Source organism: Sesamum indicum, linkage group LG9, assembly GCF_026168435.1.
Source record: "Sesamum indicum cultivar Baizhima isolate 11 linkage group LG9, ASM2616843v1, whole genome shotgun sequence".
Taxonomy (NCBI): Eukaryota; Viridiplantae; Streptophyta; class Magnoliopsida; order Lamiales; family Pedaliaceae; genus Sesamum; species Sesamum indicum.
In genome coordinates, this window is record NC_142665.1 from 14,499,938 (window position 1) to 14,520,116 (window position 20,179).

Consider the following 20,179-nt stretch of genomic DNA (forward strand, 5'->3'; position numbering starts at 1 on the left):
AATTTCGAGTCCGCAGACGCCTATAAATAAAGATGCAAGGAAGTAGAAGGGGATCATCAGAAAAACTTCTCCTACTCTTCAAAGCATTATTCTGAGTGTTTTTCAATCTTTCTAGTATTTTAGTCTTTCAATTTATGGGAGTTTCTCCCAACGAGTCTAGTCCTCTATCCTATGAAAGGCTAAACAGTTGTCTCCTCCAACGGAGGAATAGTATCTATGTAATATTCCCAATATTTCTTCAATAAAAAAAGGCTTCTGTTCCAGTTGTTTATCCAAAATATTAATAAGTCTCTGTTTTGAAACACCTTTTACGCCCTAAGGTAGAAAACGAAATAGGGCTGTGCTGTTTTGTTACTGAAGGAGCCAAGTTTCTGCGAACCATCTGCTGCGGTAGTGTGGTTGGAGGAGTCCGTAAAACCGAGGACTTGGAATACCCGGAAGCAAGGCGTCAAACCAAGGTATGAATTTATAGAGGCTTAGTTATATTTTCGGAAGCATGATGGGCCAAATTAGGGCATGTGTATGGACTATATTCATTTATCCTAAAAAGGGCAAAATAGTCACTAATTTGGCTGGAGGACGAAAGTGAAAAAATTTAAAAAGATACGCGACTAAAATGAGAAACTAAAAATTAGGGGACAAAAATGAAAAATCGCTCAAGTTACGGGACTGAAATTGTTTTAAACCCTAAAAAAAATGTTAATATGTTCTTCTCACGTCCAGATCACGTGACTTAACTAACTACCAACCACTTAATGGAAACAGCACCCTCCATTACCAAATTAACAGATGCCCTTTAATTTGGTGTCCTTAAATTCAAAGAAAATGCACATATAAGATGCAATGTATATATTATTTATAATATGGGATCAAAATTAAAAATAAATCCAGTTATAAGACCAAAATGCAATTTACCCGTTTTTATAACCACAAAAGCTGTTATCGTTATTTACCTTTTCTTAAAACGTGAGGGAACCGTATATACAAGAATTATCATACTCACCGTCACAAAAAAGAATTATCACTCACCAAAAAAGAAAAAATCTCATTAAGTGGGAGTAATTAATGTGCAGAATTCATTGTATGTTGCCACAAGACAAGAACCATTATAAGGGCCCATTTCTTAAAGACCTCTTTCAAGTCAATTCTCCACCATATATCATTCTTAATTTACAAATTTGGCGTATAAATTCATAAGGTATTTCTCTCATCTTTATTCTTCTACCTCACTAAGTTCTCGAGTTAAATTCATTTACCCTGTAAATTTTAAAAATATTCATAAAAGATTTGCCATAAAAACCCCTTCATAGGAAAAAGAAAAAAGATAGAGTCAATGAGACATTTCTCCATTAGTAAAATTCAGGCCTCACAAATAAAAGATTCTGAATTCGAATTCTACGAATGTGGGTGTATGTCTATTTTTATATATAGTGGTTTGATTCTTCTTTGTCTCGTTTGAACACATTCACTAATTTGAATTATTAAATGTATTGAATCAATCTTTGTATTTGAACGTATAAAATAACATAATGAACGACATAAAAAAAGAAAAGCAAAAAAACTTATATTTCTTTCTTTGTTCATAAGGAGTTCTTTTTTACAACTTTTCCTTGTTAACATTTAGGGTTTTACCAAAGGGTATATATACATTGCATTAAACCCTAATCTACACCAATCGAGTTAGCTACTTTTTTAAAAAGAAGAAAAACAAAAGCTTTAGTTTATTTACTGCACATCAAAAGCAATTAAATCGGGAACACTGACATCGTAAGCCTGGTCAAAGAAAAAAGTTGTCGAATTAACTATATCGTCTATAACAGATGACATGTATAAAAAGATCTGCGTTGATGACGCTGAAGCAGCTGCAATTCGTGCCGAAAGGTCAACTTGCTCGAATGCCCTCCCAATATTTTATATTTATGGTATTTGATTTTGTATGATCTACTTATATATAGACATTACATGTATAAAGTACTTTTTTTAAATATACAGAAAGCATTGCTTTTACTTTTGTATCTGGTTTTGAAGCGAATTATAAGAAAAAATCAATTTACAATAAAGAATTCGAACAATAAGCTGGAGGGACAAAATCTATGGGATAATTTTAATTTGGTCCCTAAATTAATCACTAAATCAATTTTAGTAATTCGTATTCCAACCTCAACAATTTTGATCTTCATATTTTCTTGGTCAAATCAGTCCTATTTGTTAGTTGACTGTTAAAATTAATGGAAAGACTACGTATGCCATAGATATAAGAGAAATATGAATTACGGAAACTGACCAAGTGATTAATTTAGAGAACTAAAATTAAAATTATGATTTCCTCTTATTAATGACCTTGTTATTAGGCCTTTACTGGCATAGCCCCCCCCCCCCCCCAAAAAAAAAAGAAAAAAGAAAAAAGGCTTCTCCATTAGTTTAGAGATCAATTATCGCAGAGATTTTAATTATTTTAAAATTTTGCTAATCAAAATTGAAGTTGAATTATAGAGTATCAAAAATTTATTTAATGACTATTAGTTTAGAGAATAAAAATTTAAATTAGCTCGAAAAATGTTAAATATTATTCCAAACACATAAATATCAACTATTTGTATGTCCCCCCACCATTGATGTGACATTTCACTACTTATCTTGCATTTGTATTGTTATATCGTTTGGGTAAATTGCACTTTTGCAAAAATAAACATATCTTCTTGTCACCAAATTTCCACCTTTGAAATTTCCCTGGTTTCTGTCAGTCAACAGTCATCCAATCCTATCCAAACACCATACTGATTCTTATTGTATAAAAATATCAAAACAATTTTCCTATATAAATGACCAGAATATTGTACCACAAGCCTCAAATCCTTAGTACATACCCTAATCATAAAATTCCCACTTGATTCTTCATGTCACATGGCATCCATATCTAAATTCTTGACTCATCTTTACACCATCACCATACTATTTCTCTCCGCCCTCCTCCTCGAGCTAGTGATTTTGATAGGCAGCGCCGCCAAAATTGTCGCCAGACGACCGATAACCACCGAGCGATTCCTCCAACTCATCGACAAGAAAGCACCCGCCCGTCGGTACAAAACCGGGCAAGGGATTGACCCTTTGGAGTGTAGGGTTTGCTTGTCACTCTACGAAGAAGGGGATGAAGTTCGGAAACTGAAGTGCAAGCACACGTTCCACAAAGGGTGTGTCGACATGTGGCTGCAGCAGGATCTTGCGACGTGCCCATTGTGTCGGAGGGCGGTGCTGCCGGAGGAGGTGGTGGTCAAGCACCGGCTGCACCGGAACCACCACTACCAGGAGTACCGTGATATTGGGAGTGATGAGGAGCTAATGTTGTTGTTTTATGCATTAAATGGAGGTAATTTCCTAAGCAGGTTTTTGTAACAACATAACATACATGTTTTCAAGGTATATACGCGTGTTCTTCTGTGTCTATACAACAGTTGACTTTTATGGCAATATTACTCAGACATACTTTAGGTTAATTTAAGGTATATTTAGTTTTTGGACATTTATTTAAAATATGTTCAATTATTTTTTTTCAAATAATTAATAAGAACAAGGTTCTACCCTAAATCTTTTTCAGATAGTATTGGCAGCATTTGAGCTATTGGATTTTTCTTGTTGAAGATATATTTCAGGAGCTTCTTTGTCGGAATAAAATTAACTTTAATTCTTCTTGTGTTAGGGCATTAAATTTAAAGTCACTATAAAAAAATTGATCAATAGTTATGAAAAAACTCAGCATCGAACTAATTAGCAAATAAAATTTTTACTGTCAATTTATATTATTAATACAAAAAATTTACTTGTTACTAAATTTATTAACAACGAAAATTTACTCACCAACCAATTTAGCAACGAACTGTCTAAAGTGTATATACATATATATATATATATCAAATTAGAATAATTTAGTACACATAAAAATTAGAACAATCTAAAAATATCTTTCTTAATTTTTCTCAATCTCACAAACAAAATCTAATAACATTAGTTAATCGAAGAAGAGGTGGTAAATCTGACGATCAATTAGTAGTGGTAGAGGGGGTCACTTGTTCATCGAAAAGTTCTTGGAAAAGATTTATATTTATGAATCATAAGAAGACAATTCATGGTTCATATGCATGGTAACAAAGAATCATCAAACTGATTTTATAAATTTACCTCTTAGCGAAGGGATTGTTACTTACTAATTAGTTCGACGTTAATTTTAACATCAAATTTTTACATAATTATTAAGTCATTGTATTGTAATGAGTCCCAAAACATACACAAAACATTAACATCTTTCACCAGACATCGTAAAAAATATGTTTAAGGTCGTAATATTGGGTAAAAAATTAGGATAGTTATCCAAATGGGTAGCATGAATACCACCCGAGATTTACTAAAAAAAAAATCCCAGGTAACTCTCTTTATGTTCGATTACACGAGGAGAAATAAGGTATTTTGGTTATGATTAATTAAAAGTAAGATATCGTGATATACACTACTCAATTATGGTTGTGCAATAAGGTCTACACGTTGGTTTTTCAATCGCTCTCAAAACATTAACTATAATTAAAAATTATTATATATACTTTTGGATATAGGCAGACCTATGATAGATATTGATTAATTGTGTTCGAATTTAAATTTTTATATTGATTTTATTTGATTATGATAGAAAGTAAATATGTATTGTAATTTTAGTCCGTGGTCATTTATAATGTAGGGAATAATTCATTTTCTTTGTCATTTCAGATAATATAAGAGGGGAGGAAAGAAAAAGGATAAAGTACAACTACCTCCTTGAGATTTGACATAATTACGAATTTATTGAAAAAATTATAAGTACCCACTTGAAATAAAAAAAATAATTATATAGCTCCTAGATGTGATTTGGACATTACTAGTTACCATTTCTAAAAAAAATTGAAAAATGAAAATAAACGTATTTGTGAAAATATAAAAAAATAAAAATAGGAGTGTTCCATAAAAATATTTTAGAAAATTTTAAAAAATATATAAAATTATAATTAAATTCAAAAGGGCATTTTGATGAGTTACATATTGAAATTAATTGAAAACCTTATGGAAGCTAATGAAATCCACTTATTCTATGGGCATTAAAATTAAAAAGTATTTATAATTATCAAATAATAAAAAAATATTTATATTTATAATAAAATTTTAATAAACACCGACTCTAATTACCAAAAAAGAAAAGGTGATTGCAAAAAATCTTCACCCAGCAAATTATTTCAATGTAGCTGTCGGCGGCAATGTTAAATCAACCTCCCAATTCCTACTACTCATCAATTATTATTATTAACATTAATTTTTTTTAATGTTTTTGTCGCCCCTCCTTTTTGTGATTGAAGTTGGTACCATAATGTCATTATCAAATTGCCTATGTCTGTCACTCGATTGTTTCGTTGACAATAGCCAACTTCATTTGTGTAATAACAAACATATATATCTTCATTTGTTTGAGAAAAAATATATGAATAATTTTAAATCAATCAACATACTATATTATAATATTAATACATAATATATTAATATTTTTAAATTAACATCCATTAAATTCAAAATAAACAAAGAAATAACATAATACCTAAATTCGTAGAACTCGAACTTCAACCCCACCAGACAAGGGATCATGGCTATATATATCTTGATTTGCTAGCTCTCTTATGGGACTCCTACTATAACTAATAAATAATATTCTAGTACTACAAAAATATTAAGTATTCCCTATATTATAAATGATTGTGGGTAAATAATTATAATAAATAAATACTATCTGATAAGCCCAGTCGGTTAGGATTCACTTGTCCATGAACAGTCAGGTAAAAAGCCCAAAAAAAAATTTTTATCTTTGTTAACCTGGCAGGTCCAAAAATAAGCTCGTTTCAGCAAGACGAATTAGCATACAACAAAAATGATATGTCGTATAGATTACTGACGCCTTGAGACAAATCACACATCATAGCAAAAAATCTTCAAGAAACTCCTAGGACGAATGAAGGCCTCATTTCATTCGTCCGATTGGATTAGGTATGACGGGAATTGGTGGGATGGGAAAATAAAATGATAACTAATCTTCTCATCCATTATATAGTATTTTCCATTACATATTAAATGTAAAAAGATCATTTATGTTGGAAAATTTCAGTTTCAAGTAATTGAAATAATGTTTTGAAATATTACAATTGGATTTAGAAATTGAAAGCAATTAAAGCCACGTTGGAACAAATAACATAAAGTAATAAGAAGCACTATATACGACAAGAAATTTAAACTGAAACTTAGAACGAGAACTGTATCGTAACAATTTTTAGTCCAATTGAAGTCGTTAATTTAACTGAATCGCAGAATTACTGCTTGCCTAAAAAAAAGTATATGTCCCTATCAGTAGTGCACTGGGTACAACATATTTTCTCCCAAGATAAGACGATTACAGTTTATTTTGATTTTAGCACTATACGAAAAAACACCTCGAACAAACACTCAAAAGCTTATTACCGAAACTAAGTTCAAATCTATAAAATATATTATAGAAAAACCAAGGGAGATCTTCAAGAAATAGAGAGGAATTGTACTAATTTTGTGTGTTGACAAGCATGAGGAATGGCCTTTATATTTACATGGACACACCTCACACTAATGCAGCCAATAATGGCCTACTAATTTGCCAAATAAAACAGCCATTTGGTCCAAAAAAAAAATTCTGTAGCAGCAAGGTGTGATAATGGCCATAATGAGAAAATTGATTCAATTCTTCTTCAAATTTCAATTCTGTGAGTTTCAGTTTATTTAAAAATTTAAATTCAACAATCCCCCACAAACTCATAGATTTGAGCTCAGGTTCCTGTGATTTTCTTTCAAGAATGCTATTTTTCAGTTTGAACCTCTATCTAAGTTATCTGACATCAGTTGTCACCAAATCAGATGGAACTAGGCCTTGAGCTTGAGCCTTTGAGTGTGACAATGTTTGTCAGTAACAACAAGCCACCAGCTTTGTGTTGATCTTTAGGGTTGATACTTAGGCCATGTGTTCTGATCCTGTTCATGAATGTTTTCAGGAATAACCCAATTCCTTAGTTGCGGCCAAACAACGATATTTACTAGTTGGGCGTCTCTAGGGATGCACTGCTAGCATCTTATCTTATAAGACTTGACCCTATTCAAAGATAAACTCTTACTATAATTGTAGTAGCAGCACTATCCAGAATTTCAGGGGACAGAGTTCAAATACAAAGTATCAGTCTATTTTGGTGCTCTAACATACCCTTACCACTTGTTGATACCTTATGAACCTTCTTTGTGAGATCTTCACTCAGAAGGTTAGCGTTGTCGTCCTAGATTAATCACTGATGGGCTTTCAGTCCCATCCCCAATTTGAATTTATGTACTTGTAACAGATTTAATCCTTTCATTAAAGGATTCGCCACATTGTCCTTTCTTCCCACAAAATCAATGTCAATTACTCTATCTGGTACTAATGCCCTTATAGATTTTAGTTGAACTTGGATGTGCCGTTTGGTCTTTTGATTGTATTTACAACTCCTCACCTTTGGTATTGTGGTTTGGCTATCACAATGTACAACAATCAGTGAAAGAGGCTGACTTACAATGGGAAGTTGTGATAACAACCTAAATAGCTATTTTGCCTCGGTAGCAGTATCTAACGCACATAACTCGACTTCAAATGTAAACCAGATTATCAAAGTCTGTTTTGCAGGCTTCCAGGAGATTGTGCCCACACATAAGGTAAAAACATAACCTGAACACTCATTACTCCCCGAGTTTTTGGCTATCCAGCTAACATCATTGTATCCCTCAAGAACAGTGCCCTTTAGGTACCTTAGTACTCAATATCCAAAGCACCCCAATGGGTTTTGTCAGGACAACTAGTGTATCTAGCCAGCTTAGAAACAGAGAAGAATATATATGGTCTCGTGCCATTTTCTCGATATGTAAGCTCCCAATAATTTGAGAATACCTTAGCTGTGCAACCAGAATACCAATTTCATTTTTGAATAAAACTACAGAAGAATCATATGGTGTCTTAGCAATTCTACTGTTTTGATAACCAAAATTTTCAATTTTCTTCTCAACATAATGAGATTGAGAAATGACTATTCCATCAGTTGACCGAGTCAACTTGATGCCAAGAATCACATTAGCCTCACCCATATCCTTTGTTTCAAACTTATTTTTCAAAAATGACTTGGTTTCGGTAATTATATCTAGACATGATCCTATTAAAAGAATCGTCTACATACAGGCATAGAATTATTATTTTATCTCCTGTAAAATTACTGTATATACACTTATCGTTCTCATTTACAGTGAAGCCAAATGCAATAATAGTTTTATCAAACTCTTCATGCCACTATTTGGGTACTTGTTCAAGTCCATATATAGATTTAATAAGTTTATAAACTTTATGCTTGTTGACATGAGCTACAAACCCCTCAGGTTGATCCATGTAAATCTCTTCCTCTAGTTCACTATATAAGAAGGTTGTTTTCACATCTATCTGATGAATTGAGAGATTATACACCGAAGCAAGTTCTATAAACTCCCGAATTGTAGTCAATCGAGCTACCGGAGAATAGGTATCGAAATAGTCTGTCCCCGCCTTTTGTTTAAACCCTTTAGCCACCAATCTAGCTTTAAACTTGTCTATGATCCCATCGGGTTTGATTGTCTTAATAAAGATCCACTTACACCCAATAATAGTACACCTCGAAGGGAGATCGACTAGCACCCACGTTTGATTGAAAACAATGGAGTTCATCTCACTTTTGACAGCTTCTTTCCACTGCTTAGCTTCTGAAGAAGCCATAGCATCTTTGAAAGTAATTGAATCATTCTCGATATTATAAATGACAAAGTCACTTCCAAAATTCTTGAAAACCCTAGTTGTCTTTCTCCGTTTAGGTTCATCTGACTCCTTGTAAGTCTGATTAGTACTACTAGGACTAACTCGCACATTTGACATCTTTTCCACATGCTCAGGAATAGATGTAGAGGCAAGTGAATCATCAAACGAAACATTTGAAGGTATTCCTATTTTCAGCGGAAATACATCTTCTAGAAATATAGCATCACGAAACTCGACTATTGTTTTGACCTCAATGCCTGAAATTTCTGATTTAATAACCAAAAGCACTATGGCATAACTTGTCTAGCCCAAGAACACAACATCGATAGTCTTAGGACCCAATTTCTTTCGTTTGTGTTCTGGGACCAGCACTTTCGCTAGCCACCCCCACACTCAAAAGTATTTGAGGCTTGATTTTCTACGTTTTCACAACTTGGAAGGAGTACTCGTATTGTATTTCAGAGGGACTCTATTCAAAATATGGCAAGTCATATTCAAAACCTCTCACCACAAATACTGTAGCACCCCCTTCGCTACAAGGGCTATATCTACCCTAAACGTCATACTTATAGCAATCCCTGTGTTTATAAATATAAATGCACATAATAATTTAATCCATATGAATACGTAACCCCAACGTCATAACAACATAATCATCCCACAACATCATATTTACAAATCAAACACCTCGAGTAGTCCACCACAGTAAATCTCCATTCCTACGTTCTCTTTATACAAACAAAATAAGATTCGTACTCTAGCTGACAAAAAGAAGAAACAGCATACTGGCCCGACCTGACTGAGTATAGTGCGTAGACCTATTCTTCAACAGTCAGATACCTCAAAGTCTACTCCTGAAAGAAAATGTCAACAGAGGGATGAGCCTGCCACTCAGTAAGTAAATAATCAGCCCTATCTATATATGTACATCAAACACAGCCCAAACATGACAAGTAGGCAACATGCATGGATTACAGTCAATTTAACTCCAACATAATCAACTGTAGTACACCGCATAGCTATCTCACAATAAAATAATCAATTAAACTTCTTTTTTTCCTAGTTTGCTTACCAGAAGGTGATATCGTGTTTTTCCCGTCAACTCAATCTCACCGTCATATAAATTTAAGTGAATCCCCTTGACAGCCGGCTCATCAATCTCATTTCGCATCATAGCTCTTTTCAATTCGCATCATAGCTCTTTCAATTCGCATCATAGCTCTTTTATTTCGCATCATAGCTCTTTTCACATCACATCTTTTTTTTTTTCATATCGCATCAAAGCTCTTTTCATTTCATTTCTTTCTCATATCGCATCAAAGCTCTTTTCATTTCATTTCTTTCTCATATCGCATCAAAGCTCTTTTCAACACGTCAAGGGGTATTCACGCCACAATTATATTCAATTTCCACCACTCCCTCATTTCCACATATCACCATTCTTGTAAGCAACTAGTAACGTAAAACAATATATCATTACATTCTCATTTTCAGACACCCACAACACATCAAACAACAAACATAATATTTCAACGTATTTTCTCATTTCACGTACACAATACCGTCAATCAAATCAAATCATTCATCACTCATATACTTCAGATAAGTCAATGTCAGCACGAACCACAAATTCATATAACAGTAAAACCACAAATACAGAAAGCATATATAGATAATACTAATTATTTACTTACCTCAACCTCACAACGTTTCTTTTTACTCAATCGCTAATTGTCAGCCCTTTCACCTCACCCCCGTATCCTATAATGAGTTATACCACACACAATTAATATATCGAGAATATCATGATTTCTGTTAAATATAATACTAAATATTATTCGTATAATTTCTTATAACTCTTTAATATTCCACTTCTATTGACGTACAAATCTTCATTTTTCCTCTTTATTAACACACCATTTATTAAATATAATTTTCAGAATATTTCTACGGATTTCTTATCACTTTCTCGCTATTATATAATTTAATTGAATAACAATATGTAGAATTGCGTATTTAGTTAACAATTCCGATGGAATTATATAAAGTAGCTATAGCAATACTCAAATCTAATAAATTTAATAATTTAACTAACCAACGATATCATTTTTATATCCAATTTGACATTTAATTTGACACTATTTTAAATAGCCAAACTCGTAAAATATTCCGATTAAATAGTACATCACTTAGTATAAACAACATTTAAGAAATGAACTAATTAAATAATATTATTATATAAATTAATAAGTATTAAAATCATAATCTTCGTACCTCTGTTTCTTCTTTCCTGCGCAAGAGCAAGCCTCACTTTTTATGTGTGTGTGTTATGCATGTGTGTATGTAATATGCTTGTGTGTGTATTTAAGGAAAAGAGAGGAGAGTGAGGCGGTGGGGGTGATGGCCCACCAAGCCCACTCTCAACTCTCTCTCTCTCTCTCTTTCATATATATATATACATATATATGTTATTATTACCTACTAATATATATATATATATATTTACATATATATATGTATAATATTGTTATTATTTTATTTATTTAATTAAGTCTTTTATCAAAATACCCATCACGTCCCTCCTAAATTTCTTAATTAATATAATTTGCTCTCAAATATTATAACGAGCTCCAATTTCATCCGTTCAAGTTTTATTATATTCCAATTATGGAGCACAATTTATTTACTAATTAACCAAGTTTTATAATAATTTACCAATTAATCCCCCAATTATATATTATAATTTTTGGGCCGTTACAATTCTCCCCTCCTAATAAAAATTTCGTCCTCGAAATTTAACTAACTTACTGTCTCAGACAATAAATATAGCTATTTTTTTTTTCTCACGTTTTCCTCAACTTCCCAGGTGGCTTCTCTTGGAATGTGATGACTCCATTTGACCTTCACCATAAGTATTTCTTTACTTCTTAATTTCCATGCTCAACTCCTCTACCTTGACCACCTCTACCTCGTCCTCTGCTTGTACCTGTCCGTTGTGAGTTTTCCCCCGTACTACTAAACTCTGAAGTCTGAGGTGCTCTGGAATTATCACTCCATGTAGGACAGTTCCTGACAATATGTCCCGGTTGATGGCATCGATAACATATAATTGATCGGGCTCCCCAACATTCACCAATGTGTCTCCTACCGCAATTAGCACAAGAAGGAATAGATCCACCACTGAACGATCTGGCTGGACCTTGTCTCCCTCCAAATCCAACCGAAGTAGGGCCGCCTCTACTCAAAAACACTGAAGGAGACCTACTAGTCTGACCCACTCCTCGACCTCTAAACCAACCCATCTGTGAATCAGAACCCCTAAAGGAATCTGCACTACTTTCTCCTGGTGTAGGATTCAAGTTATCTGTCATTTTCTTTCGTTTAGCTTCAGTAGAACTCCTTTCAATGGATGTCTCTTCTGCCCTCAATGCCGCTTCCAGCAGAGCACCATAACTCAGAGGTTTAATTGCTATTTTCTCCCGAATCTCAAGTCTTAATCCTCTTTCAAACCTATCTCTCTTCAATTCATCGTTACTCACCTCCTCTGGGGCATATTTTGACAATCTCACAAATTGTAGTTCATATTCAGCAACAGATAACTCATTTTGCTTTAATTGCAGGAATTCAACTTTTTTACGGTTTCTGTAGACTGGTGGAGTATATTTGTCAGCAAATTCTTTTAAAAAGTCATTCCACGTCAAAGTGGTTGGTCGGTTCCTGCTCCCAGGCACTGTTTCCCACCAATCTAAGGCATCTTTCTCCAGTAAGGACACTACATACCTCAACTTTTGCTCAGAAGTACACTCGATTCTGTTCAACACCCTTTCCGTGTTTCTAAGCCATTCCTCTGCTTCTGCAGGGTCAGTTGTACCTGCAAATACCTTGGCTCCCTGTCTCCTCACTGTTTCATAATTTTTATCAATAACTGCATCATGTGGTTTGGGTTGTGGCGATGGAGCCATCTTCTGCATCATCTCCAGAAATTGTTGCATAAAAGGGTTCATTTCCGGTTGTGGGGCATTTCTATTTTGGGATTCTAACCCCTGATGTTCTGGTCCTGAATCATGACCTTGCACAGACTCTAATGACTCTATTGGGCCAGCAGCGTTTTCCCTTGACGCTTCCATCCTATATAAAACACGCACATGTGAGTAGATTCCTAGTATATACACCTTATGTATAAAATAACATTTCATCTACTATCCCAAGGAAATCTAATCCCCGCTCTGATACCACCTAATGTAGCACCCCCTTCGCTACAAGGGCTATATCTACCCTAAACGTCATACTTATAGCAATCCCTGTGTTTATAAATATAAATGCACATAATAATTTAATCCATATGAATACGTAACCCCAACGTCATAACAACATAATCATCCCACAACATCATATTTACAAATCAAACACCTCGAGTAGTCCACCACAGTAAATCTCCATTCCTACGTTCTCTTTATACAAACAAAATAAGATTCGTACTCTAGCTGACAAAAAGGAGAAACAGCATACTGGCCCGACCTGACTGAGTATAGTGCGTAGACCTATTCTTCAACAGTCAGATACCTCAAAGTCTACTCCTGAAAGAAAATGTCAACAGAGGGATGAGCCTGCCACTCAGTAAGTAAATAATCAGCCCTATCTATATATGTACATCAAACACAGCCCAAACATGACAAGTAGGCAACATGCATGGATTACAGTCAATTTAACTCCAACATAATCAACTGTAGTACACCGCATAGCTATCTCACAATAAAATAATCAATTAAACTTCTTTTTTTCCTAGTTTGCTTACCAGAAGGTGATATCGTGTTTTTCCCGTCAACTCAATCTCACCGTCATATAAATTTAAGTGAATCCCCTTGACAGCCGGCTCATCAATCTCATTTCGCATCATAGCTCTTTTCAATTCGCATCATAGCTCTTTCAATTCGCATCATAGCTCTTTTCACATCACATCTTTTTTTTTTTCATATCGCATCAAAGCTCTTTTCATTTCATTTCTTTCTCATATAGCATCAAAGCTCTTTTCATTTCATTTCTTTCTCATATCGCATCAAAGCTCTTTTCAACACGTCAAGGGGTATTCACGCCACAATTATATTCAATTTCCACCACTCCCTCATTTCCACATATCACCATTCTTGTAAGCAACTAGTAACGTAAAACAATATATCATTACATTCTCATTTTCAGACACCCACAACACATCAAACAACAAACATAATATTTCAACGTATTTTCTCATTTCACGTACACAATACCGTCAATCAAATCAAATCATTCATCACTCATATACTTCAGATAAGTCAATGTCAGCACGAACCACAAATTCATATAACAGTAAAACCACAAATACAGAAAGCATATATAGATAATACTAATTATTTACTTACCTCAACCTCACAACGTTTCTTTTTACTCAATCGCTAATTGTCAGCCCTTTCACCTCACCCCCGTATCCTATAATGAGTTATACCACACACAATTAATATATCGAGAATATCGTGATTTCTGTTAAATATAATACTAAATATTATTCGTATAATTTCTTATAACTCTTTAATATTCCACTTCTATTGACGTACAAATCTTCATTTTTCCTCTTTATTAACACACCATTTATTAAATATAATTTTCAGAATATTTCTACGGATTTCTTATCACTTTCTCGCTATTATATAATTTAATTGAATAACAATATGTAGAATTGCGTATTTAGTTAACAATTCCGATGGAATTATATAAAGTAGCTATAGCAATACTCAAATCTAATAAATTTAATAATTTAACTAACCAACGATATCATTTTTATATCCAATTTGACATTTAATTTGACACTATTTTAAATAGCCGAACTCGTAAAATACTCCGATTAAATAGTACATCACTTAGTATAAACAACATTTAATAAATGAACTAATTAAATAATATTATTATATAAATTAATAAGTATTAAAATCATAATCTTCGTACCTCTGTTTCTTCTTTCCTGCGCAAGAGCAAGCCTCACTTTTTATGTGTGTGTGTTATGCATGTGTGTATGTAATATGCTTGTGTGTGTATTTAAGGAAAAGAGAGGAGAGTGAGGCGGTGGGGGTGATGGCCCACCAAGCCCACTCTCAACTCTCTCTCTCTCTCTCTTTCATATATATATATACATATATATGTTATTATTACCTACTAATATATATATATATATATTTACATATATATATATGTATAATATTGTTATTATTTTATTTATTTAATTAAGTCTTTTATCAAAATACCCATCACGTCCCTCCTAAATTTCTTAATTAATATAATTTGCTCTCAAATATTATAACGAGCTCCAATTTCATCCGTTCAAGTTTTATTATATTCCAATTATGGAGCACAATTTATTTACTAATTAACCAAGTTTCATAATAATTTACCAATTAATCCCCCAATTATATATTATAATTTTTGGGCCGTTACAATTCTCCCCTCCTAATAAAAATTTCGTCCTCGAAATTTAACTAACTTACTGTCTCAGACAATAAATATAGCTATTTTTTTTTTCTCACGTTTTCCTCAACTTCCCAGGTGGCTTCTCTTGGAATGTGATGACTCCATTTGACCTTCACCATAAGTATTTCTTTACTTCTTAATTTCCATGCTCAACTCCTCTACCTTGACCACCTCTACCTCGTCCTCTGCTTGTACCTGTCCGTTGTGAGTTTTCCCCCGTACTACTAAACTCTGAAGTCTGAGGTGCTCTGGAATTATCACTCCATGTAGGACAGTTCCTGACAATATGTCCCGGTTGATGGCATCGATAACATATAATTGATCGGGCTCCCCAACATTCACCAATGTGTCTCCTACCGCAATTAGCACAAGAAGGAATAGATCCACCACTGAACGATCTGGCTGGACCTTGTCTCCCTCCAAATCCAACCGAAGTAGGGCCGCCTCTACTCAAAAACACTGAAGGAGACCTACTAGTCTGACCCACTCCTCGACCTCTAAACCAACCCATCTGTGAATCAGAACCCCTAAAGGAATCTGCACTACTTTCTCCTGGTGTAGGATTCAAGTTATCTGTCATTTTCTTTCGTTTAGCTTCAGTAGAACTCCTTTCAATGGATGTCTCTTCTGCCCTCAATGCCGCTTCCAGCAGAGCACCATAACTCAGAGGTTTAATTGCTATTTTCTCCCGAATCTCAAGTCTTAATCCTCTTTCAAACCTATCTCTCTTCAATTCATCGTTACTCACCTCCTCTGGGGCATATTTTGACAATCTCACAAATTGTAGTTCATATTCAGCAACAGATAACTCATTTTGCTTTAATTGCAGGAATTCAACTTTTTTACGGTTTCTGTAGACTGGTGGAGTATATTTGTCAGCAAATTCTTTTAAAAAGTCATTCCACGTCAAAGTGGTTGGTCGGTTCCTGCTCCCAGGCACTGTTTCCCACCAATCTAAGGCATCTTTCTCCAGTAAGGACACTACATACCTCAACTTTTGCTCAGAAGTACACTCGATTCTGTTCAACACCCTTTCCGTGTTTCTAAGCCATTCCTCTGCTTCTGCAGGGTCAGTTGTACCTGCAAATACCTTGGCTCCCTGTCTCCTCACTGTTTCATAATTTTTATCAATAACTGCATCATGTGGTTTGGGTTGTGGCGATGGAGCCATCTTCTGCATCATCTCCAGAAATTGTTGCATAAAAGGGTTCATTTCCGGTTGTGGGGCATTTCTATTTTGGGATTCTAACCCCTGATGTTCTGGTCCTGAATCATGACCTTGCACAGACTCTAATGACTCTATTGGGCCAGCAGCGTTTTCCCTTGACGCTTCCATCCTATATAAAACACGCACATGTGAGTAGATTCCTAGTATATACACCTTATGTATAAAATAACATTTCATCTACTATCCCAAGGAAATCTAATCCCCGCTCTGATACCACCTAATGTAGCACCCCCTTCGCTACAAGGGCTATATCTACCCTAAACGTCATACTTATAGCAATCCCTGTGTTTATAAATATAAATGCACATAATAATTTAATCCATATGAATACGTAACCCCAACGTCATAACAACATAATCATCCCACAACATCATATTTACAAATCAAACACCTCGAGTAGTCCACCACAGTAAATCTCCATTCCTACGTTCTCTTTATACAAACAAAATAAGATTCGTACTCTAGCTGACAAAAAGGAGAAACAGCATACTGGCCCGACCTGACTGAGTATAGTGCGTAGACCTATTCTTCAACAGTCAGATACCTCAAAGTCTACTCCTGAAAGAAAATGTCAACAGAGGGATGAGCCTGCCACTCAGTAAGTAAATAATCAGCCCTATCTATATATGTACATCAAACACAGCCCAAACATGACAAGTAGGCAACATGCATGGATTACAGTCAATTTAACTCCAACATAATCAACTGTAGTACACCGCATAGCTATCTCACAATAAAATAATCAATTAAACTTCTTTTTTTCCTAGTTTGCTTACCAGAAGGTGATATCGTGTTTTTCCCGTCAACTCAATCTCACCGTCATATAAATTTAAGTGAATCCCCTTGACAGCCGGCTCATCAATCTCATTTCGCATCATAGCTCTTTTCAATTCGCATCATAGCTCTTTCAATTCGCATCATAGCTCTTTTCACATCACATCTTTTTTTTTTTCATATCGCATCAAAGCTCTTTTCATTTCATTTCTTTCTCATATAGCATCAAAGCTCTTTTCATTTCATTTCTTTCTCATATCGCATCAAAGCTCTTTTCAACACGTCAAGGGGTATTCACGCCACAATTATATTCAATTTCCACCACTCCCTCATTTCCACATATCACCATTCTTGTAAGCAACTAGTAACGTAAAACAATATATCATTACATTCTCATTTTCAGACACCCACAACACATCAAACAACAAACATAATATTTCAACGTATTTTCTCATTTCACGTACACAATACCGTCAATCAAATCAAATCATTCATCACTCATATACTTCAGATAAGTCAATGTCAGCACGAACCACAAATTCATATAACAGTAAAACCACAAATACAGAAAGCATATATAGATAATACTAATTATTTACTTACCTCAACCTCACAACGTTTCTTTTTACTCAATCGCTAATTGTCAGCCCTTTCACCTCACCCCCGTATCCTATAATGAGTTATACCACACACAATTAATATATCGAGAATATCGTGATTTCTGTTAAATATAATACTAAATATTATTCGTATAATTTCTTATAACTCTTTAATATTCCACTTCTATTGACGTACAAATCTTCATTTTTCCTCTTTATTAACACACCATTTATTAAATATAATTTTCAGAATATTTCTACGGATTTCTTATCACTTTCTCGCTATTATATAATTTAATTGAATAACAATATGTAGAATTGCGTATTTAGTTAACAATTCCGATGGAATTATATAAAGTAGCTATAGCAATACTCAAATCTAATAAATTTAATAATTTAACTAACCAACGATATCATTTTTATATCCAATTTGACATTTAATTCGACACTATTTTAAATAGCCAAACTCGTAAAATACTCCGATTAAATAGTACATCACTTAGTATAAACAACATTTAATAAATGAACTAATTAAATAATATTATTATATAAATTAATAAGTATTAAAATCATAATCTTCGTACCTCTGTTTCTTCTTTCCTGCGCAAGAGCAAGCCTCACTTTTTATGTGTGTGTGTTATGCATGTGTGTATGTAATATGCTTGTGTGTGTATTTAAGGAAAAGAGAGGAGAGTGAGGCGGTGGGGGTGATGGCCCACCAAGCCCACTCTCAACTCTCTCTCTCTCTCTCTTTCATATATATATATACATATATATGTTATTATTACCTACTAATATATATATATATGTATATTTACATATATATATATGTATAATATTGTTATTATTTTATTTATTTAATTAAGTCTTTTATCAAAATACCCATCACGTCCCTCCTAAATTTCTTAATTAATATAATTTGCTCTCAAATATTATAACGAGCTCCAATTTCATCCGTTCAAGTTTTATTATATTCCAATTATGGAGCACAATTTATTTACTAATTAACCAAGTTTCATAATAATTTACCAATTAATCCCCCAATTATATATTATAATTTTTGGGCCGTTACAAATACTTTGGTAACCTGGAGGTTAGTAGGAGACTGTTAATCATATCTTTGAATGTTCTATTCTTTCGTCCAACCATTCCATTGGACGAAGGGGAATATGGAGGAGTCTCTTCATGAACAATGCCAAAAGTTTGATAATATTCATTGAACTTACTCGACTCATACTCTTCTCCTCTATCAGACCTTAGTCTTTTAAGTTTCTTACCAGTTTGGATTTCTGCTTCATTTTTTGAAATAGAATAAATTTATCTAAGGCTTCATCCTTATTTTTCATGAGAAACACATAACAATATCTACTACAATCATCTATAAAGGTGATAAAATATTATTTGTGGTGCCTGGTCAAAACTCCATTGAACTCACAAATATTTGTGTGAACTAAATCAAGTATTTCTGAATCCCTTTCAACTGACTGATAGGGTTTCCTAACTAGTATAGCTTCTACACAAACTTGACACTTGTGATTTCGTTCAATTTTTGGACTAGGAACTAAATTAAAATTCATCATTCTTTTGATTGAATTAAGATTTAAATGACCTAACCTACTATGCCACAAAGTAGAAGATTCTACATTCAGTATAATAGAATGAGAAGCATCAATTTTATTATTTTCAACAACAAGCCATCGTCTAAATAGTCCTTACCGACAAAAATACCAAATTGTTCAATCACAACCTTATTGAATTTAAACACTAATTCATATCCCTCCCTAACTATTAAAGAACCACTAATGATTCATATCCCTCCCTAACTATTAAAGAACCACTAATGATGTTTCTTGTAACAGTGGGTACATGATGAACTCTTTTTAGCGACAGAATGCGCCCTGAAGGAAACTTCAAGTCCACGGTTCCTATCCCAAGTACTTCAGCTGTGCTAGAGTTCCCCATGCTTACTGTTCTTCCACTGATGGCCTAATAAGACACAAAGAGAGATTTATCAGCACAAACGTGCACATTTGTTCCAATGCCAATCAACTAATCATATGATTCGTAAATAGTCAGGAGTTCAGATTTGTACAGATACATACCCGCCAGTTGCTCCTGAGGTGCTAGCACTGCTAGAACCTCCCATAACCATGTTAACAGTTACCTGCCCAGTCTTGGCCTTTTTCATTAGGT

The 20,179-nt window shown here is 33.9% G+C and overlaps 2 protein-coding genes across 6 annotated transcripts; one reads left to right on the forward strand and one right to left on the reverse strand.

Moving 5' to 3' along the window:
- Positions 1-2,818: 2,818 nt before the first annotated feature.
- On the forward strand, positions 2,819-3,449 carry LOC105171272 (brassinosteroid-responsive RING protein 1-like). Its single transcript, XM_020696601.2, has one exon. It carries the CDS (start codon positions 2,905-2,907, stop codon positions 3,391-3,393), a length of 489 nt encoding a protein of 162 aa, XP_020552260.1. The 5' UTR covers positions 2,819-2,904; the 3' UTR covers positions 3,394-3,449.
- A 6,038-nt stretch (positions 3,450-9,487) lies between these two features.
- On the reverse strand, positions 9,488-19,020 carry LOC148786908 (uncharacterized). Of its 5 annotated transcripts, XM_088885080.1 has the most exons (9): positions 18,571-19,020; positions 17,991-18,057; positions 17,113-17,171; positions 14,867-16,722; positions 14,287-14,353; positions 13,409-13,467; positions 11,165-13,018; positions 10,585-10,651; positions 9,488-9,744 (listed from the first exon to the last, which is right to left on the reverse strand). In XM_088885080.1, exon 7 carries the CDS (start codon positions 13,015-13,017, stop codon positions 11,818-11,820), a length of 1,200 nt encoding a protein of 399 aa, XP_088741206.1. In that variant the 5' UTR covers position 13,018; positions 13,409-13,467; positions 14,287-14,353; positions 14,867-16,722; positions 17,113-17,171; positions 17,991-18,057; positions 18,571-19,020; the 3' UTR covers positions 9,488-9,744; positions 10,585-10,651; positions 11,165-11,817. The 5 variants fall into 5 exon arrangements, with proteins under 5 accessions (XP_088741206.1, XP_088741208.1, XP_088741209.1 ...); XM_088885082.1 differs by lacking the exon at positions 17,991-18,057; XM_088885083.1 differs by lacking the exon at positions 14,287-14,353.
- Between the last annotated feature and the right edge of the window lie 1,159 nt (positions 19,021-20,179).

Bases quoted from the DNA above. Each gene is read 5' to 3' on its own strand.
- LOC105171272 (XM_020696601.2), top strand. From the start codon at position 2,905: ATGGCATCCATATCTAAATTCTTGACTCATCTTTACACCATCACCATA.
- LOC148786908 (XM_088885082.1), bottom strand. From the start codon at position 13,017: ATGGAAGCGTCAAGGGAAAACGCTGCTGGCCCAATAGAGTCATTAGAG.